At 43.5% G+C, this 27,127-nt stretch overlaps 1 protein-coding gene and 1 pseudogene across 1 annotated transcript in view; one reads left to right on the forward strand and one right to left on the reverse strand.

Annotated features, from left to right (window-relative positions):
• Positions 1-6,082: 6,082 nt before the first annotated feature.
• The window catches only part of SLC25A30 (solute carrier family 25 member 30), a 37,094-nt gene continuing 16,049 nt past the window's right edge, over positions 6,083-27,127 (reverse strand). The window contains exons 4-10 of the mRNA XM_040341275.1: positions 25,642-25,736; positions 23,700-23,785; positions 17,517-17,612; positions 17,301-17,425; positions 12,603-12,735; positions 10,726-10,806; positions 6,083-6,426 (exon numbers count right to left, since the gene is read on the reverse strand). Of these exons, the coding sequence (XP_040197209.1) occupies positions 6,385-6,426; positions 10,726-10,806; positions 12,603-12,735; positions 17,301-17,425; positions 17,517-17,612; positions 23,700-23,785; positions 25,642-25,736 (658 nt within the window). The 3' untranslated portion in view covers positions 6,083-6,384. The remainder of the gene's footprint in view (positions 6,427-10,725; positions 10,807-12,602; positions 12,736-17,300; positions 17,426-17,516; positions 17,613-23,699; positions 23,786-25,641; positions 25,737-27,127) is intronic.
• LOC120929932 lies at positions 18,211-18,341 on the forward strand (annotated as a pseudogene).

Genomic DNA, 27,127 nt, shown 5'->3' on the forward strand with positions numbered 1-27,127 from the left:
GGTCGGACGTACAGACGACCGAACACGTCCGCTGAAACTGGTCAGCGGACTTGTTTGGTCATGTGTACGCCACCTTAGAAGGGAAATCAAAAAAAAAAAAAAAAAGGTAAGTGAACCAACAATGCACTAGCTTAAAAAGGAACCCATTTAGAAAATAAAATATGAACCTTTACAACCCCTTTAAATATATGCTAGGAGAGCGCACTAGAGGTTTCCTGTTTTATTTGCAAATACTAAAACACGATGACCTTATGCTGAGATCCCCTGCATACGAGCCGATATGGTGATCCATGTGCTTTGCACTTTGAAGAGGTTTATCGCTATTCTCCAGGATTTTGCGCTTATGGGAAAGCCTTTTTGACCCTTTGTTGACTCAGGGGTCCTACTGTTGAGGTGCGCAGAACAGTGTCTTATGGTGGAGGATACACTTTTGGCACAGAATTTCAGCCTTCATTGATGCACATACATTGTCACTTTATTTGGAATCTTAATTAAAAGATTTTCCTTTTTTCTCCCAATAAATCATGGGTCTTCAAACTATGACCCTCCAGTTGTTCAGGAACTACAATTCCCATAATGCCTAGTCATGTCTGTGAATGTCAGAGTTTTACAATGCCCCATGGGATGTGTAGTTCCGCAACAGCTGGAGGGCCGTAATTTAAGGATCCCTGCAATAAATAGATCATTGATTTTATTGAATGACAGAATGAATCATTTGTGATATCTAGCACTGCACTATTATTTGCATTTCCTGGCTTGATTACCAGATAAAAAAAAAATTAAAATAATGCAGTCATCACATCTAAGAATTGGTAAGTTGCAATATAATAAAAATGTTTGCGTTTGGGTTTAATACCACTTTAAAAAATGAATTTAACACTCATTTTAAACTGAACCAGTCAAAATGGCCGATACATGACAGAGCTGGGACTCCTATCTAAGGATTGGGGGCTGCCACTGCTCATCTCCTGGAATAAGTGGTGGTCTGGTGCAGGCAAATTATATTGTGCGATACTGCTCAGGTCTGCCCTGCCCCGGACACCAATTCTGGAAAATCAGCAGTTGTAGCCTTCAGTGCTTGATGGGATCTTTAGATGTACTACTAGACAAAAAGATCTCTGAACAGGCCTCCTTTGAACTTTCTGTATTTCTTACTGTATTGAAGTCAGGCTGCATTTACAGCAGTAACTAAGTACATAGATGTGAGTGTCCGTGCTGCGATAAGGGTTCACTGAGCTAGTACTGTTATGGAGAAAGGGGGCAGATGTCTGGGGACTCAGGCTGCTCCTTGTGTGCAAGAGCAGTTGTCTGACAGCAAAAGATACATTTTAAACCTTATTGCATCACTTAGGCCCCTTTCAGACGTGCGGACCATATGTCCGCTTTTTCATTCATCCGTTTGCGGATGAAAAAGGGACATACATTGGTCCCTATGTGATTGCTGGTGTCAGCGGATGTTCATCCACTGACACCCGTAATTGCCCGCTTCCGCAAAGATCCGATTTTGCGGACGGAAGAAAACCATATTTTTTCTTCCGTCTGCGGATCGGATGAACATGGTCCGTGTTCATCCGATCCCCCCATAGGGTGCGGGGACCACCCTGTCACCCACCAGCTCAGCGGGGATATACGGAGCGATCCCCGCTGAGCTTACGGACACACGGAGGCGGATCATTACGGATCCGCCCCGTGTGAAAGGGCCCTTAGGAAATAAATCCTAAGACCAGAAGCTGCATTACTGTATTATATGCTGCATGACCACAATACATTCAGGAAGGTGCAAATGGGCTTTACCATATACAGTAGACATATATAAAGCTTATACGTAGAACATTTAAAGCATTAACTAGTTACAGGTTCTTATTTGGAAGCCAATGGGACAGGAAACTGCAACATAAAACATAGGTGAACTAACAGAAAAAAAAAATCAGGCCTGTACATATTTACACACATTTAGGAGTAACAGCTAGAACTAAAATACACAAGCATTGCTTAAAGCATCGTAAAAAGTTATGCTGTGGTGGTGGCTAAAAACAAGAAGCATATGTACAAGCATATCCAAAGAGCCAACACAGCTGTGCAACGATGGCTTAAAAAATATATTACTTATCTACAGTGGCAGGAGAGTGCAAAGTGTCAAGTGCACAAAGTATAAAAAAATATATACATTTAAGATCTTATACTGAAATGTCACCTTCCAATAAATAAAAAAAACTGTAAATAACTGCGGAATGTACTGCTGCAAAAAACTGCTTTTACAGATTGGCCTAGTTATCAACAGATCAAATAGCAATGGTTTTTACATCTTATGCAGCAAACAAAGAACATGCCACATTACTGAAGGGTGTTGGTTGATAGTATAACATACCTTATACCAGGGATATGCAATTAGCGGACCTCCAGCTGTTGCAAAACTACAAGTCCCATCATGTCTCTGCCTCTGGGTGTCATGCTTGTGGCTGTCAGATTCTTGCTATGCCTCATGGGACTTGTAGTTCTGCAACAGCTGGAGGCCTGCGAATTGCATAAGCCTGCCTTATACTATTGACACCAATATACACTGTATTAATCTGCAGATAAACTACAATCAATTTGTCCTTTGAGGGGGGGGGGGGGGAGATGAGGACATTGTTTATACATTCACCACAGCCGTTTAAATGCAATTATTAGTATGAGAGAAAAAAAAAAAAAAAAACACACAAAACAAACTGGGGTCAAATCATCCACAAAGAGCCTAACTGCAAAAAAAAATTCATTTTGGATCAAGTGTGGAAAGAATAGATCCACTGTAACTGCTGTCTATCTTCATGGGTAAGGATTTCAAGCCCCTTGATAAGACATGATAGGGAAATGCCTCTGAATCAAACAGCAAAAAACACTTTAGTAGAAATGAAACTATGGGTCAGTTTACGGTTGGCTGTGCTTCAAATGTAAAATTGGCCATACTAGTAGATTTCCGAACAAAATGTTCATACGAATATTTGTACATTCTTGAATACATTCTGGGTACAGTCAATGACTTGACAAAATGTTGTTCAAAACTACTTTTGCTCGCTTCCAACATTAGATTTAGGATTGAATGTCATTTCCCAAAGGAAAAAAAAACACATTTCACTGTTAGAATTTCTAGAAAACAATTTCCAACCTTTGAATTTTCTCATCACTATGGTGGAAAATGATCAATTTGACCCCACTAATCATTTAAAAAGGTTTAAAAAAAAAAAAAGTCCAGCCAAGGCTCATTTTGCTATAGTACTCCTAGGGATCACAGTTCGTTCTGCACTCCTGTGACCTGTTTTCGGAAGACAGCGGACTGAAACCCGCTGACATCACAGAGCTGGTCCAGGCTCGGGAATAATCACGACCATATGGTCAGGATCCGCCAACATGCTTGAACGACACCCGGTTCAACAAGTCGCTGAGAGACTGAGCCCGCCGATCCCACCCCCTTCAACAGTCCAGTGAGTCTGGGGAGGGCCGGTGTATATGGACACCTTTACTGTCCCAACCTTTTACTATTCTGAGACAAAAGGGCTGCCCAGCCTAGAAAATAAAGAAGGTCGTCTTAAATGGGACACAGCACTAAAGCCTGGAAAAAGCTCAATCCCTTTTCCTAAAATAAAAATAAGCTGGATTTTCAGTTTTCTACTGCACATAAGTAAATAAAAAAAGACCTTGGGATTAGTTTTTATAGAGAAAATAAAAATCTATTGTCTTTGTTTAACTAAATAAGACCAACTAACTGACCTAAGAAGCTATTTAGTAACAAGCCAAATGCAAATACGCATTCAGAAAATACATGTTGCTTGCTCAAATAAATTAATGAACTATACATTTTTTATTACATTTTTTGGATAGAGTAAGGTAGGGTTATAACACGTCAGTTTTTTTGCCATGTGTCCCATTAGGGCAGTGGTTCTCAACCGTGCTAGTGCCGTGACCCCTTGATAAAGGTCCCCACAACTTGGGGAAGTTTTAACAGTAAAAGATTTCGTAGCATGGGTTGTCAGCACCCAAGGCAAGAACAAGTAATTTGCACCCCTAACCCTTACATTTGTGAAGTATTAAAACCCCTTATGATACATTTTAGTATGTACCACTCTTTGTTCTCCTTTCTTTCCCCTTTTATCCCTCTATCCTAATTTCTTCTTTTCCCCCCCCCATCCCTCAATCTAGCCGTCTTTCTTGCTCTTTCTCTTAATCGTTCTCTCCCTTTTTATTTGTTGTTCCCCCTCTTTTGCTTTCCTTTCCACGTAATCTCTATTTTTATTCCTTCCCTTACTCCTTGGGGGTGGGAGAGTTGGGATCAGTGGCAGTGGGGGTGGGAGAGTTGGGGTGAGTGGTACTGCTGGTGGGAGAGTTGGGATGAGTGGCAGTGCTGGTGGGAGATTTGGGATGAGTGGCAGTGCTGGTGGGAGAGTTCTGATCAGCCAACATAGGTGCTCTTGATCAAGGTAATTTTCTGATCTGAGAACTGTAGTGGGGACTTTTAATGGGAACTATAATCACAGATAGTGTTACTCACTATGTCTCCCACTTCACATTCCTCACCAGTCAGCTGACCTAAAGTCTCTGCCCCCCCAGCCATGTTGTGAACTGAATGGGCGGCTGCAAAGAGGCCGAGTGGGCGGCTGTGGGCTCCAGGGACAGCCCTGCTGGGTGGCTGCAAAAAAGGTGCGGGCTTCAGGAACAACCCAGAATTTGGTGACCCCTAGCAAATCATCATTTGACCCCCGAGGGGGTCCCGACCCCCAGGTTGAGAACCACTGCATTAGGGTATTTTCGTTTTCTTCCTGTCTTATGGCCAAAAACAGGGAGAGGAAATCCCCCCCCCCCCCCCCCCCCCCCCCCCCCCCCCCCAAAGTCACCAGAATTCACTGGAAGATTTCCCTTCTAATACGGTTTAGGGGACAACTCAAAATTTTTGCTTTCATTCGACGATAATGGTAAACATGACAAATAAGGAGATTCACCTTCTGTAACAAGGAGTACAAATCAGATTAGTGTTCCAATCCATCTCTACTCTGTCCAAAACTTAAAAAAAAAAGTTTTGCTTTTAGATCTACTTTAAGTAGACAACTCACTAGCGATAAATAAATTAGTAAAAGTTATCTATCCATATGCACCTTAATATGCATTATGTACACTTTAAGTGGATTTACAGCATGCCAATCTGTAGAACTGTACAGACCGCGATACTGAAAGACAGACACTTCTGTAACAGTCTGAAAACAAGATAATCAAAACATAAAATGCCAAGAAGTCTTTCTAGTGCCCACTGGGTAAAAGTGTATGCGTCATCCTAGAATGCATGAAATTTGGGGTACTGCTAACCCTGCAGTAACAGACATTCTTTAAAATAAGCACATCATGAAAGACAAACAGCAGCTGAAACATCTGACCTCCTAATACTGCTAGATGCCTAGGCTTCAATATATTCTAAATCTTTGTGCTTCCAGTTATGTAGTTCAGGAGTGAAGAATGAATGACAGTATTTATTGGCGTATAACACTCACCTTTTTACCCTGAAAATAGAGGGTAAACTGTGCCAGCTTGTTATACGCAGGGGGCTGTGGAAAGTTTTTTTCCTGAAACTTCCATCTTAAAGTTAGGGTGCGTGTTATATGCCGATAAATACGGTAGCTATCTGCTTACTTGTACTGGGTCCGAGATCCAGGAAAATACTGAAGCCAGAATATCAATACTACAGCCAGGCAACAAGTAGGGAGATGGTCAGCAAAAGCAGCTTCTGAGGACAGGTCTCCTTTAAAGACAAAAGAACTGGCATAGTTGATGCATAACTTATACTACAGACTTTGCCAACATCATATGTCATGGTGGGCTACAGTCAGGCCCTTACATGAATGTAATTAGGAAAAAAAATGCAATTCATGAGTGTTCGTATTTTAAGAGTGGAATAGTGCAAAAAAAAAAAAAAAAAAAAAAAAAACACACCACACACAGTCTAAAAACTAAAATGGCCAATATAAAAAGTATGAAAATGGTTACTTTTGGGCCAAAGCTTCTTTAAACACCTTTTTTATATTGGCCATTTTAGTTTTTAGACTGTTTGTGTGTGGCGTTTTTTTTTTTTTTGTTGTTGAAGGAGTTAAAAAGAGAAAGCTTTGTTTAGCCTTTAACAAGCGTTACAGGCAATTCGTTTCATTTAGGCTTACAATCCAAGCATAGCCGACCATTCCTTCAGAACCCAATTTATCAATAGAAGCCTCTTGTGCTATGAGCCTGCCCTACTGGCATCTGGCCTCTAAATGTCAACAGACCCCGACACATTGACACATTCCACTGGTGACATCAAGAAGGGGGATTGAAATTCAAGATGGTTCTTGGCGTTGAAACGACTTGGCCAGTTTCATAGCTTCCACATCACAGGTTTAGTTTCTTGAGCTGTTCATACGTAATAAAGAACTAAAACCGAGTTAAGGATACAACAGCCAATTACTGATCAGACAGACAGAGTATTACTTAACGTGACTCATTTCATTGCATACTCAATGTTCCCGATTCCTTCCGGACTGACATTTGGATATAATAGATTCTTAAAAACACAGATTAATTATTAAAAATGGTTTACCAGCCATTTTTCTTTTGATTAACTGAGCATTAGTTTAGTTCTGGGCAATTTTTTTTTTTTTAAAGTGGAGGTTCACCCGGAAATGTAAATTTTTAACATTAGGTTAATGCTCATTTTGTCTAGGGGAATTGGCTAGTTTTTTAAAAAACGAAGCAGTACTTACCGTTTTAGAGAGCGATCTTCTCCGCCGCTTCTGGGTATGGGCTGCGGGACTGGGCGTTCCTATTTGATTGACAGTCTTCTGACGGTCGCATCTATCGTGTCACGATTTTCCAAAAGTAGCCGAATGTCGGTGCGCAGGCGCCGTATAGAGCCGCACCGACGTTCGGCTTCTTTCGTGTACTCGTGACGCGATGTGTGCGACCGACGGAAGCCTTTCAGAAGACTGTCAATCAAATAGGAACGTCCAGTCCCGCAGCCCATACCCGGAAGCGGCGGAAAAGTTTGCTCTCTAAAACGGTAAGTACTGCTTCGTTTTTAACAAAAACTAGCCGATTCCCCTAGACAAAATGAGCATGAATCTAATGTTAAAATATTTTTTTAGGGTGAACTCCCGCTTTAAAAAATGATAAAATAAAAAAGGAAGAAGAAAAAGTTTGAGGCGACTTTGTTGCCCTGTGCTTGCCCGCATATGTAAAAGCATATATAAAACGGCAATCATACCACACGTGATCATTTTAGTACCAACTCCAAACTGGTAACCTGTAAAGGCTTTTAAAGCTTAAATAAGTACCATTTCACGAGTTTCCAACATTTTTAAAGCATACCATGTTAAGGAATCCATTTACTTGGCGTAATGCTATCTTTTATACATCGTTAGGGTATTATATTGTGTATGTGCATTACAATTGATTAAAGTGTATTTGTTGCCAAAAATATGAGTTAAAATAGGGTATACTGGGGTTGCAGATACAGTGCCTTGCGAAAGTATTCGGCCCCCTTGAACTTTGGGACCTTTTGCCACATTTCAGGCTTCAAACATAAAGATATAAAACTATTTTTTTTGAAGAATCAACAAGTGGGACACAATCATGAAGTGGAACGAAATTTATTGGATATTTCAAACTTTAACAAATAAAAAAACTGAAAAATTGGGCGTGCAAAATTATTCAGCCCCTTTACTTTCAGTGCAGCAAACTCTCTCCAAAAGTTCAGTGAGGATCTCTGAATGATCCAATGTTGACCTAAATGACCAATGATGATAAATAGAATCCACCTGTGTGTAATCAAGTCTCCGTATAAATGCACCTGCACTGTGATAGTCTCAGAGGTCCGTTTAAAGCGCAGAGAGCATCATGAAGAACAAGGAACACACCAGGCAGGTCTGAGATACTGTTGCAGAGAAATTTAAAGCTGGCTTTGAATACAAAAAGATTTCCCAAGCTTTAAACATCCCAAGGAGCACTGTGCAAGCGATAATATTGAAATGGAAGGAGTATCAGACCACTGCAAATCTACGAAGACCTGGCCGTCCCTCTAAACTTTCAGCTCATACAAGAAGACTGATCAGAGATGCAGCCAAGAGGCCCATGATCACTCTGGATGAACTGCAGAGATCTACAGCTGAGGTGGGAGACTCTGTCCATAGGACAACAATCGGTCGTATACTGCACAAATCTGGCCTTTATGGAAGAGTGGCAAGAAGAAAGCCATTTCTTAAAGATATCCATAAAAAGTGTCGTTTAAAGTTTGCCACAAGCCACCCGGGAGACACACCAAACATGTGGAAGAAGGTGCTCTGGTCAGATGAAACCAAAATCAAACTTTTTGGCAACAATGCAAAACATTATGTTTGGCGTAAAAGCAACACAGCTCATCACCCTGAACACACCATCCCCCACTGTCAAACATGGTGGTGGCAGCATCATGGTTTGGGCCTGATTTTCTTCAGCAGGGACAGGGAAGATGGTTAAAATTGATGGGAAGATGGATGGAGCCAAATACAGGACCATTCTGGAAGAAAACCTGATGGAGTCTGCAAAAGACCTGAGACTGGGACGGAGATTTGTCTTCCAACAAGACAATGATCCAAAACAAAGCAAAATCTACAATGGAATGGTTCACAAATAAACATATCCAGGTGTTAGAATGGCCAAGTCAAAGTCCAGACCTGAATCCAATCGAGAATCTGTGGAAAGAACTGAAAACTGCTGTTCACAAACGCTCTCCATCCAACCTCACTGAGCTCGAGCTGTTTTGCAAGGAAGAATGGGCAAAAATTTCAGTCTCTCGATGTGCAAAACTGATAGAGACATACCCCAAGCGACTTACAGCTGTAATCACAGCAAAAGGTGGCGCTACAAAGTATTAACTTAAGGGGGCTGAATAATTTTGCACGCCCAATTTTTCAGTTTTTTTATTTGTTAAAAAAGTTTGAAATATCCAATAAATTTCGTTCCACTTCATGATTTTGTCCCACTTGTTGTTGATTCTTCAAAAAAAAAAAAAAAAAAAAAAAAAAAAAAAAAAAAAAAAATTAGTTTTATATCTTTATGTTTGAAGCCTGAAATGTGGCAAAAGGTCGCAAAGGGGGCCGAATACTTTCGCAAGGCACTGTATACCACTTTAAGACATAAAAGAAGTATCAGCACTTTTACTATCACAAGACAGTGGCACTAAAAAAAAAAAAAAAAAAAAAAAAAAAAACACACTTGCAGACTAAAGTGCTTTGTTTTTTTTGTGTAAAAAGCTTGAAAAAGCTCACAAAATCCTATTTTCATCCAAATCAATTAATGCTTTCACACTGGGGCAGTGCGCTGGCAGGGTGGTGAAAAAACGCCCGTCTCCAGTGCCTAAAAAGCGCTTCAAGAGTGCCCAGTGCTGTACTGGCAGTTTAGAAGCGCCTCAATGTGAAAGGGGCCCAATATGCAGCACTGATAGGTGGCACCGATGAGGCTTGGGCTGTCGGTGAGTAGTAGTTTTTTTTTTAGGGCTGGGGAAATTAAAGACTAATTCCTCGAACCATTGTTTTCCTAAGCAGTTTTGTGCAGACAATTTTTTGTGTATCGGCAACATCTGTTCCGTGTGAAAGACTGTTCAGTTCTTCAGGGTATATCATCAATAAAATGCGATCATGTCTGGCTAAAGTGATGCCTACTATAAAGTGACAGTCAATATACTAGATACGTTTTATAATTAAAGTTAAACTAACTTTCTACGTTTTTCTTAAAGTTTAATAAGAAAAAATTACTTACGTCAGTAATACAGTTTGAATTTAAAACTAATTTGTGTGAACTGCGAAGTTAAAGCGGTAGTTCACCCAAAAATCAACTTTCTGCAGTTAGATCCAGCATACTGCTGACATCTGCAGTATGCGGGTCTTTTTTTTTTTTGGTACTTATCGTTTTAGCAGTATTTATTCTATCGCTCCGAGCGGGGAATCCTGCGGGGAATGGGCGTTCCCGAAGGCAAGCAAGTTGATTGTCGGCCTTCGATAGCGCGTCCCGGCTTACGAAAATAGCCGAGGTGACACTCGGCTGTTTACGGCGCCTGCCGTGTAGAGCTGACTGCACAGGCGCCGTAAATTGCCGAGTGTCACGCTATCGAAGGCTGTCAATCAACTTGCTTGTCTTCGGGAACGCCTATACCAGGAAGTAATCCCCGCTCGGAGCCATAGAAGAAATACTGCTAAAACGATAAGTACCAAAAAAAAAAAAAAAAAAGACCAGCATACTGCAGATGTCAGCAGTATGCTGGATCCAACGGCAGAAAGTTGATTTTTGGGTGAACTCCCGCTTTAAGTCATGGATTGTGGAAACTAACTAGTGTCGGGTGATTGTATATAGTGTATACCACATTTACCACTGACTAATGCAGAGTTGCAATGCAAGGAGATCAGCTAAAAGTAGTTGGATCTGTATGTGCGTTATAATTAATCGAAATTAGTCGATTAATCGATAAAAAAAAAAAAAAATCGATTAAGCGAACACAAAAATTGTAATCAGTAACAGCCCTAGTTTTTATTTTTAGTCTATTTTTCATTACAATTGAGAGTAGATAGAGACATCTATAGTAAATAAAATACTGCTGTTCGCATGTAAACAAAAAGTGTTAGAAAGGCCTGGTCTTAAAGAGGATAAATTATGAACTTCATATAAAATAGCATATAAACATGTCTGAATTAAAAAGGATACAATAATATTCCATGGTCCCAATCTTAACCAGTTTGGCCAAAAGCCTTTATACAAAGCAAAGAATCCTTCATTCTTCCAAGTCTAAAAAGAAAAAACAAGCTCATCACAAAGATTGATTTGATAATAGAACATGAAATCTCTACAATGGATAATACTTCAATTCCAGGTTCTGTTAGTGGATGAGGGTAGAGCATTACATTCACCAGCCCCTCTACATTAATAAATTTTAATAAATTCTTTGAGATAACAGTACAAGATGCTTTTTGAATGGAGAAGGTTCCGAGCGAGCGACCTGCTATGCTCACGGCAAAAGATGGGAAGTCGCTACAGCACGGCCCCAAAGATCACAGCTCAGACTGTATGTGGTACAGAGTACTGTGATAATTTGAGCATCCCCTGCAGCCCTCCAAATGTTACATAGCATTAATTAAAAACAAAAAAAAAATAAAGTAACCATAGTAGCCCAATCTAACTTTTGTTTTTTTTAGAGAGTTGAGATTTAAATGAGCACAATTGCACTCACAAAAATATCCTAAGATATAGCTTTTAGGATGTAGCTATACGCTTCTATAAAAAGGGACCCTATCCAGACTTCATGACATTTTACAATTTCCATTATTCCCCATACAATCTTTTATTTTTAAACATTCACCATCCTTTTTTATATTCAGGATTGTTGTGATCTGCAAACTTGATTGTGCTGTCAACCTACATGTACATATATGGATTTACTCAATTATGTATCATATTGTTGATACATTAATTTACTTATGTACATGCTTATGCCATGTATTTTGATATTTGACCTATCAATACATTATTAAGTCACACTCGTTCTAGTCAATCGTCATTTAGCCCAGGTTCACACTGGGCTGCGGGAGTGAAGCAGTGCAAGTTCCGCTGAACTCGCATTATTTCACTCCCGCTGGTCAGTCCCGATTTTGGACACGATTACAGAGACATCTGTGCAGAAACTTTTTGAAATCAGTGCAGCGACTAGGACGGTGCCATTGCCGGCAAATGCTGCCCATTTGACATGTCAAATCGCACCAGTGTGAACCAGGGCTTAAAGGGGTTGTAAAGGTTTGTTTTTTATTTTCTAAATAAGCTAGTGCATTGTTGGTTCACGAACCTTTTCTTTTGATTTCCCTTCTAAATGTTTTTTTTCCCCCCATCATCCGAGCTGTTCTGGCTAGGGGTTAGTCAGCGAGCTCGCCCCCTCCCTTGGGAGTACATCTCTACATCCCATCCCTGCCTTACTCCCAGCCAGAACAGCTCGGATGATGGGGGCAATCTTATTGGAGGAGGAACAGGAAGTGAGAAATTCAGACAAAAAAAATTAAAACATTTAGAAGGGAAAATCGAAGAAAAAGGTTAGTAAAGCAACAATGCACTAGGTTAAAGGAACCCATTTAGAAAATAAAAAAACAAACCTTTAGGCTCCATTCACACCAATGCGTTTGATGCATTTTGCAGGGAATGTTCACATCAATGCTTTTTTGTGTCTCTGCATTTTTGGACAGTGTCTGAGACTTCTCTCCCCCCCCGCAAAAAGCAGCGTTTTGCATGTAATATAATTCAATGGACCCGCATCCAAAACGCAAGTGCTGCGTTTTTTTTTACCTGTTTCTAGCTGGTTGTTAAAGGAAATGTAAAAAAATTGTCAAAAAATAAAAAACGCAAATCGTGGTAAAAAACGTGTGTCGGAAAACGAAGCAGGCACCGCAAAAACACTAAAAAGCAACATGCATAGGTGTGAATTGAGCCTTACAACCCCCTTAAAGTCCCAAATGTCCCTTCTTTATTTCAAGATATAGCTTTTAGGACAAGACTCAAATGTGAAAACATGGTAAAAAGCTTCAAGTGAAAATACATACCTGCAGTAAACAATCCATTGTGCCCTTGTAGCTTGACCCTTCGCAGACGGTTCTTTGGTTCATCATACGAGTTCGAACAACGTCAACTGGATTGGATGCTAAAGCTCCTGCCAACCCACAAGTAAAACTGGCCCTACATGAAAAAGGCATTAGAATATTTCCTTGTCAATATTATCTTTATTTAGTTAATGCAAAGTAAAATGTACATGCAGCATATGAATGGTACAATTTCTTAACAGGCATGACATTTTGTATGTATATCATATTATTTTAACTCTAGTGTTTAAGGTAAAAGAGAAATAAACATAACCATAGAATTTTGGCAACATCAGAAAAAAACTTGGTTATTTAACCACTTTAGCCCCGAGCCTGTTTTTCAGATTCGGTGTTTACGAGACTAAAACATTTTTTTTTGCTATAAAATTACTTAAAACCCCCAAACATTATATTTTTTTTTTCTAACACCCTAAAGAATAAAATGGCAGTCATTGCAATACTTTTTGTCACACCGTATTTGCGCAGTGGTCTTACAAGACACTTTTTTAAATTAAAAATTTAAGACAACAGTAAATTTGGCCCAATTTTTTTTACATATTGTGAAAGATAATGTTACGCCGAGTAAAATGATACCCAACATGTCACAATTACAAATTGCGCCCGCTCGTGGCATGGCTGTAACGGACCTATGCATGCTGCCGGGACATCGATAATCGTCATGCAGGGAGGACTACAAGGAACTGCATGGCTTGTCACAATTGGATGTACCACATTGTATTCTGAGCTCAAAGGGTTAATTGGACAAGTCTCTTTCATTGCTGAATGCTAATGTTCCCTTCGCATAGCTAATGAACTCTCTCTTGTGTAGGTAACAGCCCCCCTGTGAGGTGTATGCTGATGGGGATTATGTGTGAGTGATAATTGTTTTAAAGGTTAATTGAATTCTATTGAGAAAGGAATGTGCCTGGCCAGAAAATGTTAAGTGGTTTGCGGTGCCGAAGCGTCTAGAGACTGGTCAAGTGATTAATTCAAGGAGATGTCATTGTTTCAGGGGGTCTGTGTTGAAGCCCCCTACTGGGTGAAGGGGGGGGCGGAAACTGTCATTGTTCTTGTAACAGTTGTAAGCAGATATAAGCAGGTGAAATATGCCAAATAAAGTCAGTCTGCTTGACTCTTCAAACGTAGCCCGTCTCGTTTCTTGGAAGGGCGTTCGATGGGATATACCGGCGGTACTGGCATATCGCAGCTTGCCAGGGAAAAGGACGTCTCCAACGGCTGAGACCCTCTCACCAGTGGGTAGCCGTTACAATGGCGTCAAACTTTTACCCTTAAAAATCTCGATAGGCGACGTTTAAAAAATTCTACAGGTTGCATTTTTTGAGTTACAGAGTACAGTAGGTGAACCCGATATTGTGTCAATCTCGCTCTCTTTCTCGGCGAGATTGAGCACCTACGAGACCCATCGCGGGAGCCAGCGCCGAGCTGGCTTGCCGCGATGGAGACAGAGCCGTCATAGAAGCGACGGGAGATCCGACTTGGATTCCCGCCAATTCTACACGTGTGTGGCGTTTGTTATGAATCCTGAGGGGGAGGTCCCCGCCGGATTTTAAATAAAAATCCGGCATGGGTTCCCCCCTCAGGAGCATACCGGGCCCTTAGGTCTGTTATGGGTTGTAAGGAGAGCCCCCCTACGCCGAAAAAAACGGCGTAGGGGGTCCCCCTACAATCCATACCAGACCCGTATCCAAAGCACGCTACCCGGCCAGCCAGGAAGGGAGTGGGGACGAGCGAGCGCCCCCCCCCCCCTCCTGAGCCGTACCAGGCTGCATGCCCTCAACATGGGGGGGTTGGGTGCTCTGGGGCAGGGGGGCGCACTGCGGCCCCCCCACCTCAGAGCACCCTGTCCCCATGTTGATGAGGACAGGGCCCCTTCCCGACAACCCTGGCCGTTGGTTGTCGGGGTATGCGGGCGGGAGGCTTATCGGAATCTGGGAGCCCCCTTTAATAAGGGGGCCCCCAGATACCGGCCCCCCACCCTAAGTGAATGAGTATGGGGTACAACCTACCCCTACCCATTCACCTGCAAGAAAAGTGGTAAAAACACAAATAAACCACACAGAGTATTAAAATATTTTATTAGTCTGCTCCGGAGGCCCCCCCTGTCTTCTTTATTAGCTCTTTTACCAGGGGGAGCTTCTTCTTTGACGTCTTCGGGTGGGTGGGGGCCGCCGTCTGGTTCTCTTCCACCGCCGGGGGGGGGTCGCTTTTAAAAAAGCCCCCACCCCCCGGCGGGTTTCCTCCGGCGTCTTCGGCGGGGAGGCTTCTTCTTCCGCTATCCCGACGGGTCTTCTCCGCTATCCGGGGGGTCTCCTTCTATGTTCTCCGCTGTTGACTCGGCGCACCCCGGTTCTTCGTCTCCCTGTCCGGTGCCTTCTTCCGTGCTGTACGTCTTCTTCTCCTTCCGTGCTGTGAGTTCTTCTTCCGTGCTGTGACGTCATGTTCTTCACTTCTCTTCTTCTCCCGATGTTGACACGCCGGTTCTTCTCGCTGAAATGACGGATGCGCGCCTTGCATCGGACCTATATAGGCCTCACAGTCCCATCATGCTCTGTACCTACCCATGTGATACCTACGACCCCCCCCCCGGCGGTGGAAGAGAACCAGACGGCGGCCCCCACCCACCCGAAGACGTCAAAGAAGAAGCTCCCCCTGGTAAAAGAGCTAATAAAGAAGACAGGGGGGGCCTCCGGAGCAGACTAATAAAATATTTTAATACTCTGTGTGGTTTATTTGTGTTTTTACCACTTTTCTTGCAGGTGAATGGGTAGGGGTACGATGTACCCCATACTCACTTAGGGTGGGGGGCCGGTATCTGGGGGCCCCCTTATTAAAGGGGGCTCCCAGATTCCGATAAGCCTCCCGCCCGCATACCCCGACAACCAACGGCCAGGGTTGTCGGGAAAGGGGCCCTGTCCTCATCAACATGGGGACAGGGTGCTCTGAGGTGGGGGGGCCGCAGTGCGCCCCCCTGCCCCAGAGCACCCAACCCCCCCATGTTGAGGGCATGCAGCCTGGTACGGCTCAGGAGGGGGGGGGGGGGGGCGCTCGCTCGTCCCCACTCCCTTCCTGGCTGGCCGGGTAGCGTGCTTTGGATACGGGTCTGGTATGGATTGTAGGGGGACCCCCTACGCCGTTTTTTTCGGCGTAGGGGGGCTCTCCTTACAACCCATAACAGACCTAAGGGCCCGGTATGCTCCTGAGGGGGGAACCCATGCCGGATTTTTATTTAAAATCCGGCGGGGACTTCCCCCTCAGGATTCATAACAAACGCCGCACACGTGTAGAATTGGCGGGAATCCAAGTCGGATCTCCCGTCGCTTCTATGACGCGCGTGCTGGGATGTGCTGTCACTATTCCAGTGAGTGCGAGATGTCGGCGAGATCTCGGCACCATGTCGCCGAGAATCAGCGCGATGCTGTCGTGCTAAAAACACAATATCACAAACACCTACTGTAGGCCTAGGGCTAGAATTATTGCTCTCGCTCTAACGATCGCGGCGATACCTCACTTGTGTGGTTTGAACACCGTTTTCATATGCGGGCGCTACTCGCGTATGCGTTCGCTTCTGCGTGCGAGCTCGTCGGGACGGGGCGCTTTAAAAATTTTTTGGGGGGGTTTTCGTATTTATTTTTATTTATTTTACAATTTTTAACACTGAAATAAAAAAAAAAAAATTATCACTTTTATTCCTATTACAAGGAATGTAAACATCCCTTGTAATAGAAAAAAGCATGACAGGTCCTCTTAAATATGAGATATGGGGTCAAAAAGACCTCAGATCTCATATTTAGGCTCATTTTTTTAAATGACAAAAAAAAAAAAAAAAATGTTGCTTTAAGAGGCTGGGCGGGACTGACGTTTTGACCTCACTTCCGCCCAGCAGAGCTATGGGGACGGGTGAAGGAGATTTTTCCTTCACTCGTAACCCCGCTCAGCTGCCGAACGGTCCCGATCTCCTCCGCCGCTACCGACGGCTCCGGTAAGTGGCGGAGGGCGCGGGAGGGCCCTCTCCCGCCACCGATAACGGCGATCTCGCGGCGAATCCGCTGCGGAGACCGCCGTTATCGTTTACACGGCCGCCCACTGAAGAGATGAATATCTCGGTTGTGGCAGCAGCTGCTGCCGTTACCGAGATATTCATCTTTAAAGTGCCGATGTAGAATGACGGTGGGCGGTCGGTAACTAGTTAAACATTTGATATATATGGCCTGTCTTCGCCGCCAAGTTTCCAAGTTCACAATATACTAACAGCATCGTGTTTCTAATTAAAACTAATTTCAACATCTAAAGATAAAGGATACTAAGATATGCTACCATGTCTGTGCTGATTGTAAAAGGCATGAGGAAAAAATCTTGCACAATAACTGGCATGGGGAAGGGAAATAAGGGGGGGGGGGGGGGGGAAGAGGGGCAAAATCATAAGGTCTGCAGGGATGGGACTGGGTCTTAGAATATTTCAATAGCAAACAAGATTTTTACAAAAGCCAGCAAGAATAACTTTTTTTTGCATGGTCTCAATTTAGCAGTCATACTGCTTAGACTCTGCATCTTATGTATAAAAAAAAGAAAAAAACGGCACTGCATGTCGTGGCCACTGAAATTTATATAAAACTCACAATACAACAGATTGTGCGTACTTACAGAAAGTGTGTATAGATCGTGTCTCCCATCAGTCCGGACAGGATGAGATGTTTCTTGGTGATGTCATACACTGGTAACTCCACACCCACTACTATAGCAGCTCTCTGTGCAGTGAGTGACACTCCCTGGAACAAGACACAGATATACAACAGATGAGTCAATCATCTTAAAACAGGGCTGGGTCAACTACCATCTATTGATAATAAAATGTTTCACCTTCCACAGTCCTCTGGTCCCTTCCTGCTGGTAAATGCTGATAAAGTTTCCAATCATTCCTCCTTGAATTGTACTGCCGTGTGCCTGCATTCTTATCTGTGGCAAGAAAAGTAAAAAAAATAAAAAATCAGGTAAGGTTTATTTTGTGATCGCTGCACGCTTTAAGACCAGATTCACATCTGTGCATTGCAGCAAAGTGCATTTTACACACGACGACGCATGAACACGATTGTGGTTCCTGTGCACCACAACACACAGATTATAAATGATCTGTGCATAGTGATTTGCTGCATAATATCAAAGTTTGTTAGAGCATGCGTAGCAAACAAAAGTGTCAAAAATATCTAAGCTCTACTACAGACCTCTATTTTATATAGCTTTACTCCATTTCCTAAAACAAATACACTGTCCCCATATCAAACCTGTAGGCCGACAGTGGGGAGTGAGTGACCTGAACATGGGTTGTCCATATTACCATTGCTGCTGAAAAACTAATCCAATTCATATTTATACACAACCTAAACTCCCAACTCATGGGACTCCATATTGTTTGATCGAGTCATTGATTTACTGAACTCAAAATAGATTCCTCTCTACAATGTAAACTGGGCACCATTGCTGCCCAAGCGCCAAAAAGTCTTGCTACTAGGCATTATTGAACCCATCACCCCCGTTCTAACAGCACTCTGCCCAGATCGCTTCTCGGCCTTTTGGCTAAGATCAAGTGTAGTATCTGTTCTTATCAGTTGCCAATAGGTGGTGCTAAGCTGACTGTCCCCGGTACCCTGTGGCAGGGGGAAAGGGATGGCAGTCGGCGGACGCTAAGCCTGTTGGTGTGGAGGTGGAAGCCTTCTGATGTGGACAGAGAGGCATGAGGTCGAAGCAAAGAGGCCGGGTCCCTGGCCGTTGGCCTGGATTTGGTGGTATCTGCCCCAGTCAGTTGTTCTGGAGGGAACCCTTGCTTCTCCTTTAACCGGGATGGAGCGGGTAGTACTTCCAGAATGTGATTAGGTGGGAGAGATAGGGGTTGTGGGTAGAGTCTGCGTCAGTAGGCTCTCCCCAAACTCTTCTCCCACCTTCCTGGCTGGGAAGGGTGCTGCCGGTCCGGACCGGGGGCTAGGGACCGTTGAAAGGCCCGTGGAGATTGTGCCCCTGGAGTGGCAGTCCAGGGGTGCCATACATTGCACGAGTGTTTGAGGGGCACTCATCGTGTGGCACCTTCAGGTCACTGATCTCCACACACACCTTTTTGACACCTGCCGCTAGGGCCCGGCCTTTTGGCTAGGACCAGTGGAATTTTTGTTTCCTGGCCGGAGGGCCGGCCAATGTATTTCACATTGGTCACTTTCCTCACTTTCCCATCTTCCTTTTCCCCCACTTTCTTTTTTTATTTTCCCCGTGTTTGTCTGTTTTGTCACTTTTTTGTTTGGTGCACTGCACTTTATGTGTGATGAGTAGGGTGCTGGTCCTCGGACCCGCTCTGAAAGTCTTGGGAGTTGGTGGACCCGGCCTTCTGGCTAAGTTCACCGGCTCTCATGGGGTCTCCCTTCGGGGGAGCCTCACCGAGGAGGGTTCCGTTTCGGCAGTCCCTCTGAGGATGTTGGGTCCTTGTGGCTTCGGCTGCTTGGACCAAGATGGGTCCATATGGCTTCGGCTGTATGGACCACAGTTTACTCTTTTCCCTGCCAGGAGCCTAACGCCCTGGGGGATCAGAGCTGGGTCCTTTTCGGAGGACCATTTGACGATGCACCCGTCACAGTTTTTTTGTTGCACCTCTTTATGTGTGTGCACATTTTTCCTGCACCGGGTGGAGTTTTTGGGTTGTGTTTTGCACGCCACAGGCTTTTCAAGAAAAAATTCTGCCCAGACTTGTCATTTTTTCCCCCAAGTTTCAAAAAGTAAAAATAGACTCTCCTTTCCCACTGAGGTGCTATAAACACTAAACATAGCACCTGCAAAGAGCCCTGAAAGAGCTGCTGCTGTCTCTCCAGTCTGAAAGCACCAAGGGCTTTTACACTGGAGCGGTGCGCCAAGAGGACGGTAAAAAAAAGTCCTGCTAGCAGCATCTTTGGAGCGGCGAGTATACCGCTCCTGCCCATTGAAATGAATGGGCACCGCGGCTATACCAACGTTGCAGTGGTTTTAACCCCTTTCGCGGCCACTAGCGGGGGGGGGGGGGAAAATCGCGGATGAATAACTATGTAAAATGCACAGTAAAGCACAAAAAAAAAAAAAACACACGACGCACCCACCGCTCCAGTGTGAAAGGGGCCATAAGGAAACATGCCAGCATCTATAAAAGCATAGAGTAGGAGGTGCACCAAATGGAAATTTTGGTACCGAAAATGCAGGATGCACTTTGCCGAAAACTACAGTTTTTAAAATATATGTATACACACACAAAAAATTGTATTATATTCAAACTTGTATATAAATCAATTTAAAATGAATATAAAAATGTGTTGGTCATTATGGGCACCTTTAGGGCAAGAAAAGCTCAAGAAAAAATTATGTATGTCTTCACACTGGTCTGTTGTGCCTCCATTGTGGCGTTAAAAATGCAGCTTCCAAAAAACAAACAAATTTGCTGCAAAAATGTGGTGTGTTTTTGGTGCCATTATCAGCACATTTTCTCTTAGGCTGCATGCACACTTCAGCGTTTTGAATCGCAGGCAGATTTTCAGCAAATCTTTCAAGATTTGAAAGCACCAATGTGTGCATGACAAAATCGTTTGACCCGCATTTGAGATGCCATTCATTTGAATAGCACCTCAAATCCCGGTGTGGGTCTGCCGCAATCATGGCAACACTCATCGTGGGAAGCAGTTCGCCCCAAAAAGTTCTGGAGCTACTTTTGGGTGACGTGCTGCCTGGGATGAGCGTTGCAGCGAGATTTATCATTCTCGCCGAAACACCATTTTCGGCAGAAATTTCTGTGCATCTCTAAAGGGGGACGGATGAGGCAATGGCTCACACATCAGAAAGCAACCAGTCTGAATTCTAGGATTTCCTTTTCCCCAGAGGAGTTGAGCAGTCTATGGTTTGTGCAGCATGAAGTGTTCCACTATTTATAGTCCAGATAAACAGCGAAGCTAGTACAGATTTATTAATAGCCAAACATTACATGCTGTACAAGAACATTTTTTATTTTCAAATGCAACCAGCTCTCAGATAAGGGAACAAATACAGATCCCAAAGCAAATTTTTTTTTTGTACATTCCAGGAAGGACCAGTACATCGTGTATAGGTTATGTAGAATAGGCAATATGTCAGTTGTTATTTTAGGAGTACAGAAACCCATGTTCTCCCATTTCAGGCAGACTGCCAAGTCTTCTCATGCTATTCTAGGCATACAGGCAGCCGAGATGAAGCAACCAAACTGTATATTTAGTATGAAATGCACACATTCTGTCCACTGTGCTCCCACCTGGGGCTTCCTGAACTCTGCCCTGCTTCTAACCGTATACAAACATGAACTGCAAGCAGCTCGTGCTCCGTGCCTGTATTGTGAGAAATGTCCTCATCACTCCCACTCCACACATTTGTCACATGCCAAGTACAAAGTAAACACAGCAATGTCTGTTCTGATTTATACAGCACACTGAACCCTTCCAAGATGGTCTTGTGACAAACTTTTATACAATTTTTCCAACATAATGGCTTGCATGAATTGTCTCATTTAAAAAAAAGATATAGATTTTTAATATAGCACTGCCTTCTAAAAACAAAATGGTATTTACAAGAAAAGTCCTCCAATCAAGGGGTTTGTTCCTAATTTTAGGCTATGGTGTAGAGCAGGGGTGGCCAACCAGTGGCCCGTGTAGCCCTCTGATGTGGCCCGCGACCTCCTGCTCTGGAATGGCGGTTGGCAAGCCCAGATCGCAGGTTGCCGACCCGCCATACCACAGTATCAGTGTTGTGAATGAAGCTGGTGATAGAGGAAGAAAGTGGCTGCGGAGAAGAGCCCCATAAGCCATTGCTTCCTCTACAGCACTGGCTTTTGCCACAGGCGGAGTCTATGGCAAAGTTCAGCTAACCCTCAGGATAGACAGAGGTGCACCAAGCTGCACCCGCAGTGTGGGCAAACCAAGGCACATCAGTGTGAAAGCATTCTTAGGCCCTTTTCACATGACCAGCCCGACCAAATGGGACCCTCAATTAACCTCTATAGGGAGTCAGATGTCCGTTTACGCTCACCTACCTCCAATCCGAAAAACAGAAGGGAATTCGTCCCCTTCCATCAGGGTGGATCAGAGGTCCTATAGAGTAGCCGTGACCTGTCATCTGCCCGCTCGGCTCATTGTGGCCCGCGACTGGTTACCAAGTTGCTTAAGTGGCCCTCACTCTTCAAAAGGTTGGGCACCCCTGGTGTAGAGCCATGCAAATTATTTCTTTAGGACCCATCCACACCACACTATTGTGCGCTGAAGTGCATGTGCAATGTATGGTGTACTGCCTTAAACAGCAGCAACAAAATAAATGGGCTGAAACACACATTAAAAATAAGGCAGCTGTGCGTTATGCCACACTGCATTGTAGCCTGCATTCTTTGGGATGCCACTGGGTGCATTGGGATGCCTTTTACAATGAACGGAAACTCAGCCCACCCACTGTGTACTGCCATGAATGAATGACTTGTATAGCGCTACACATGCGAACTGAATCGCCTCTGGGCGCTTTTCCAGCCAGTGTCTGCTTGGCTGGTGCGGTCATTTTCCCCTGTAGGATCTCGACACGCTAGGGACACACAGAGATATATTAAAAGATCCAATTTACCTACCAGCATGTCTTTGAAGTGTGGGAGGAAACCGGAGTTCTCGGAGGAAACCCACGCAGACACAGGGAGAACATGCAAACTCCAGGCAGATGGTGTCGTGGTCGGGATTCGAACCAGCGACCCTTTTGCTGCTAGGCGAAAGTGCTACTCACTACACCACTGTGCTGCCATGTGCTGTCACAACTGTGTTAAGGAGTCTTATAAAAATATATATATTATAATATATCATTTTGAAATTTGCAGCTCAGTGTACAAATTTCAGCATCATCTCGGCTGAGCCAATAAAAATGGCTGAAGATCAGTTCGCAGAAGCCTATCTGGCCAAGGATGACAGCAGGCGGCGGGGAGCTCTGGGACACCACAGCGATGGATAAATCGTCAAGCTTTAGACCATCATTTAATCATATGTCCTTTATGCATGCCATTGCAGTTCCAATAATTAGACCTATAAATACATACTTCAGTTACATGCAAGTCGGTTGTAAAAAAACTGCAACCAGCCCCACCGATAAGTTAATGGACTTAAATAAAATTGCAAATAGCTTTTGCGCACATCCAAAAAAGACAACACCCAATTGTAATGAGCAGTCCATTTACAAATTTGGATATTTCATAATTATGTCCAATATGAAAGCCCATCCCAAGCACAAACATTTTTAAGGCTTCATGCAGGGGCATATACAAAAGTGTTCCAAATATGCTGCCAGAAAAAAAGCAGTTCGTGTTGTGCGTTTATGAACAAACTGTGTTCAAGTGGGTAGGAGTGTAAACTCAATTGGGTAGAACAGTGGTCTCCAAACTGCGGCCCTTTGGATACTATATATTCCACAATGGGGCATAACACCACCCCCCCCCCCTCCACTGACCCCAATGAAAGGGCGCAATTCCTCATAATGACACCAATAATGGGGCACAATTTCTCCCACAGAAAACAACAAATAGGCCCAATGACACCAATGATGGGCCACAATTCCTCCCACTGGCACCAAAGATGGCCCATTGTCCCCCCACTAATGTCTGGACCTCTCTACTCCAAATGGCCAAAGTCCATGCCCCCAAAAGTCTGAAGAAGGACAGTAAACTTGTCATTTGTTTAGAAAGTTTGGAGACCCCTGGGCTAGAATATCCATAAAATTCTAGCTACTAGAATTTATGTGTATATGCACCCATTTTACACACATATTGGTGTAAATTACACTGAAAAACACCTCTCTAAAAACACCCCTGAATGCTGCTCTAAAATACTCCTGTAAATGACAATGTGCATATGCACATTAGATAATCTTCAGCGGTGTAAATAAAAGAAATGTTAGATGCCTCCAACAAATGCATTTTGTCTGCCCCTGTGCACGACCCCTTAAAAGTACTCTGTAAAGGAATAAGTGTTCTAGCTGATGAAATATTACCTTTAAAACATCTGTAGGGTTGGCAATACATGAGGAAAATACTCCAGACAAAACGCCACAAAAAACATTAAGAACCAACGTCTCATCTGTGGGTTGAAAAAAAGTCAAATTAAATGTTAATTGAGCAAAAACATAATAATAATGCGCGTTTTAAACACATTCTTGTAACAGAGCTTCTATACGTCTGAATATTATAGATGGTTTTATTTTAATGGATAATAAAAATACTCTTATGTGTACAGTGCAATGCAGAAATTTTGGCTAGTCCCCCCCCAGCATTTTCTGTTCCATTCCTAAGCATATTAAACATATATCTAAGTAAGCTCACATCATTCAAAACTCAGATCAGAAACAAGTTATAGTGCCTTTCTTGCTCGAGATTGAGGACTTAAAGGGGTTGGAAAGGTACAATTTTTTGTTTCCCTAAATAGCTTCCTTTACCTTAGTGCAGTCCTCCTTCAGTTACCTCATCCTTCCATTTTGCTTTTAAATGTCCTTATTTCTTCGGAGAAATCCTCACTTCCTGTTTTTCTGTCTGCAACTCCACACAGTAATGCAAGGCTTTGTCCCTGGTGTGGAGTGTCGTGCTCGCCCCCTCCCTTGGACTACAGGAGAGTCAGGACGCCCACTAACACAAAGCTCTTTTCTCTATCTGCAACGTAGAGAGCGTCCTGACTCTCCTGTGGTCCAAGGGAGGCCCCGAGCACGACACGACACTCCACACCAGGGAGAAAGCCTTGCATTACTGTGTGTAGTTACAGACAGAAGAACAGGAAGTGAGGCTCTCAGAAGAAATAAGGACATTAAAAGCAAAATCGAAGGATGAGGTAAAGTGAAGGAGGACTGCACTAAGGTAAAGGAAGCTATTTAGGGGGAAATAAAATAAAAAATATTGTACTTTTACGACCCCTTTAAAAAGGAACCTCCACTATCCAATGTGCACTCCATAAAGTGCTTGTTTCTTAGTGTTGTCCTGGTCTCAAACCAAAATTTACATTTCAGAAGTTGCTTTCACAGGGTACGAGGGGCTCCTCGGAGTGGACATCTCACGAGGGCCTCTATAAAGCTTCAATAACTTTCAATAGTTTAGGCTGGATTCACACCCATGCAGCTTTAGTGCATTTTGCAGATTCGCACTACAGTCCATTTAACATGGTTTCCTATGGAACACATTCTGTAGGGCAAATCAGCTAAAAGCACTAAAAATGCATACGTGTGAATTCAGCCTTAGGCCCCTTTCAGACTGAGGCAGGAGCTGCGGTGGCGGTATAACGCCGCTAAAAATAGCGGCGCTATACCGCCGGAATTGCCGCGGGTATCAGCCGCTAGCGGTGCGGTATTAACCCCCGCTAGCGGCCGATAAAGAGTTAATATCGCCCGCAATGCGCCTCTATAGAGGCGCATTGCGGGCGGTATTGCCGCAGTTCCCATTGTTTTCAATGGGAAGGAGCGGTGAAGGAGCGGTATACACGCCGCTCCTCTCACCGCTCCAAAGATGCTGCTGACAGGAGATTTTTTTGTCTCCCGCCAGCGCATCGCCTCAGTGTGAAAGCCCTCGGGCTTTCACATTGAGTCTGCAGTGCAGGAGTTTTTCCAGGCGGGATAGCAGCGCTATTTTTAGCGCTTTACCGCCTGAAAAACTCCTCAATGTGAAAGGGGCCTTATAGTATAGAATCAGATTGAAGGCCAAAAGTGATAAAAGCAATTATCTAAGGCTCTAAAGGAAATACCATTTCAAAATTTTATTCTGAAGCAAAACGTCTAAGATTAATAGCTTTTATTAATTACTTTTCTCCTCCCACTTGCGGAAAATACCACCGGCTTTTTAGAAGTATCACCAGTATATTTATAAGTATTTGATTTATTTTTCGTAGCATGCCTAGGAGCTTACATCAATGACTCAAACATGGGAGTTGCTTGACAGATTAAACTTTATACATACCTTCAGGGCGATCAACAAACATTCTCTTCAGGCTCTGATAAGTGCCTATTTTAATAGTGCCATAGGACGCTTGGCGAAGCATTGCTGGTGCAATCCTATGCAGATTAAAAAATAAAAAAACGCTTTACAACAACTTTAATAACTACATACATTAGCAAACAGTGCCTTATACAGTATGTGATGACAGGTGCAATCTTTTAAGACCCCTTTCACACTGGGGCGTTTTTCACTTTAGCGCTAAAAATAGCATCTGTAAAGTGCCTGAAAGAAGCCTCATCTGCAATCCCAATGTGAAAGCCCAAGCGCCTTTACACTGAAGTGCTACGCTGGCAGGGCATCAAAAAAAGTCCTGCAAGCAGCTCCTTTGCCGCAATTTAGGAGGTCCTAAAGTGCCCCTTCCCATTGAAATGAATGGGAAGCGCCTGCAAAGCACATTGGGAGGGGCGCTTTTAATCGTTTATTCGGCCACTAGCGGGGGTTAAAAGCGTCAGTTTTAGCGACGCTTTTTGGGGGCGCGCTCCAACTCAAAAGATTTTTCATGACATGGAATGAAGCAGCATATAAAATATGTTTATACCACATATGATCAAGATGGTTTCATTAGGTCAAAGGCACTTGAAATCAAGTTTATCATTTGTAAAGAGCATTATAGTGTAGCAGACACTTTGCATTCCCTATGGATATTTATGCAGGATTATAATGCACTAGTTCGGTGTCGCTTGGTTGATACATGTTATTCACAGATAAAATGGTGTTTGAAGTGTACGTTATCACTGATAATCGCCCCCCTCATTACCTAGGTATGTCAGCAGTGCAACACTTTTATTATTCTTTAACCACTTGCTTACTGGGCACTTTAACCCCCCCCCCCCCTTCTGCTCAGACCAATTTTCAGCACGGTCACATTTTGAATGACAATAGCACGGTCATACAACACTGTACCCAAATGTAATGATTAATTTATCATTTTTTCCCCCCACAAATAGAGCTTTCTTTTGGTGGTATTTGATCACCTCTGCGGTTTTTATTTTTAGTATATATTAAAAAAAATTATATAAAATGTTGCAAACGGGTAATTTTTCTTCTTCATTGATGTACGCCGATGAATCTGTACTGATGAGCTGCTCTGGTGGTCACCAATAATGAGCACTGATGGGTGGCACTGGCAGGCGGTATTTTTGGGCACAGTGGAGGCAGATGTACCTCCTTCCTCTTCGGGACCGATGTCTGAGCAAACCGGTGATCGTTTTTATTTTTCTTCTCACGCTGATCACGGGGTAATGGGCCGGGACTGGCCGCTTACATGGATCTGTGATCCACAGAGTCTCAGTGACTCGGTGATCACAGCGCGCGCCCTGCAGGGGGCACGCATTGCGCGTGCAAAGGGGAGGACGCAGATTTTCAGGCCCGTGCTGTGGCTGCCATTTGACTATAGCGCGGGCCTCAAGTGGTTAAATTTATTGACTGAACCGCTTGCTTTGCAGAA

This window comes from Rana temporaria, chromosome 2 (genome assembly GCF_905171775.1).
Source record: "Rana temporaria chromosome 2, aRanTem1.1, whole genome shotgun sequence".
NCBI classification, from domain to species: Eukaryota; Metazoa; Chordata; class Amphibia; order Anura; family Ranidae; genus Rana; species Rana temporaria.